At 35.0% G+C, this 1627-nt stretch overlaps 1 protein-coding gene across 1 annotated transcript in view; it reads right to left on the minus strand.

Annotated features, from left to right (window-relative positions):
• Window positions 1-1627, minus strand: part of Tnks2 (tankyrase 2) — an 81492-nt gene that overhangs the window by 47185 nt on the left and 32680 nt on the right. The window contains exon 8 of the mRNA XM_004632061.2: window positions 575-761. Within this exon, the coding sequence (XP_004632118.1) occupies window positions 575-761 (187 nt within the window). The remainder of the gene's footprint in view (window positions 1-574; window positions 762-1627) is intronic.

Consider the following 1627-nt stretch of genomic DNA (forward strand, 5'->3'; position numbering starts at 1 on the left):
AGATTAACTAGAAAGTCCTATTAAAGATAGTATCAAACTCAAAAGCTTTCACTTCCAAAGCATACCATCATAATAAGACTAATACATATGAAAAGTAGTAATTTCTAAACACTACTATATCTTCTTAGTGTAGTGGGGTTTGTTGTTTTTTGAGGTAGAGTCTCACTATGCACTTCAGGCTGGCCTTGAACTCATTTTGTAGCCCAGGCTGGTCTTGAATTCAATGATCCTCCTGCCTCAGCTTCTTGAGTGTTGGGATTATAGGTGTGTGCCATCAGGCCCCTACATATCTTATAGCATCTATAGTAAGTTGACACTTCCAAGTTGTTAATTATGATAAATCATAATAAATAGATACAGGTGTCAGTATTCTATTATTCAACACATTCACAAGAGGCCAGAATGTATTTGACTATAAACTACTTCTACCACTAATGGTACAAACCATCTGATGGGACAGTCATGCATATAGCACCAGTATGAATGTGCTAAATATTTGTAAAAATAAGAAAGAAAAAAATCTTGTTTATTGATATCACTATGTTATCTGAACATTTGTAATTTTTATACTCACATGATAATCTTTCTTTTAACTGTGGTGTGGGAGCCAGATCTATAGCACTTTTATTATGACAATTCAGCAGTGTTGGATCTGCGCCATAACTTAGGAGAAGAGAACACACTTCAACTCTGTTCTTAGAAGCTGCCTCATGAAGAGGAGTGAATTGCCACAAGTCCATTGCGTTTACACAGGCACCATGCTGAAGAAAAAGCATATATTCAATGTTCAATTTTTAAGAGTTTAGTACTGTATGACAAACACCATGCAACTTTAAAAAGATTAGGTTCCCAAGGTTTACTTGAGCCGATTATTTCCGAAAAAGAGTAATTTTTTCCTAATGGAAAATCAGCAGCTGTTAGGTCTATCCAAAAAGGTGTATTTAACTCTTATTGTAACAAACAATAGGGCTGGGAGATAGCACCTGCCCGGTAAGGAACAATTAAGAACAAAGCTTTATATTTAACTTGGATTGTTTCCAAGAATTTTTTCTTTTCCTCCATAATTTTATTGAGAATACTTTTTTTTTCTTTTTTTGGCGGAACCAGGGACTGAACTCAGGCCCCTGCGCTTGCCAGGGAAGTGCTTATTCTACTGAGCCACCTCCCTGGACCTGTTTCCAAGAATTTCATTCATTCATTCATTCATTCATTCATTCATTCATTCATTCTCATAGTGGTACTATCAAATCCAGAGCTTTGAGCATGTCAGGCAAACATCCTACCACTGAGCTACATCCCCCAAACCCACTTTTCCTTTTTTAGAGATACATGCCTGTTATACCATCACATTCCAGGCTTTTACTGTGGCCTTTTTTTTTCTTTTATGAGAAATAGTTTTATTTTAAAACCAGAAGCTACATAAGAGAGGGCTAACTTACAGTCTTTTAATCGAATAAGTAAAACCATGTTAAATGTTGTACTGTGTGAATTTTTTTCATTAATAAGTTGGACCTAAAATGTGGGGATTATTTTCTTTAAAAAAATATTTCACTTTGCAAGACCTCGTTGCATGTTCAGTTTATTTTTCTTTCAAATTTCTATGCCAAAATTACTGTGGTTTTTTTTA

Source organism: Octodon degus, unplaced genomic scaffold (genome assembly GCF_000260255.1).
Source record: "Octodon degus isolate 3935 unplaced genomic scaffold, OctDeg1.0 scaffold00046, whole genome shotgun sequence".
Taxonomy (NCBI): Eukaryota; Metazoa; Chordata; class Mammalia; order Rodentia; family Octodontidae; genus Octodon; species Octodon degus.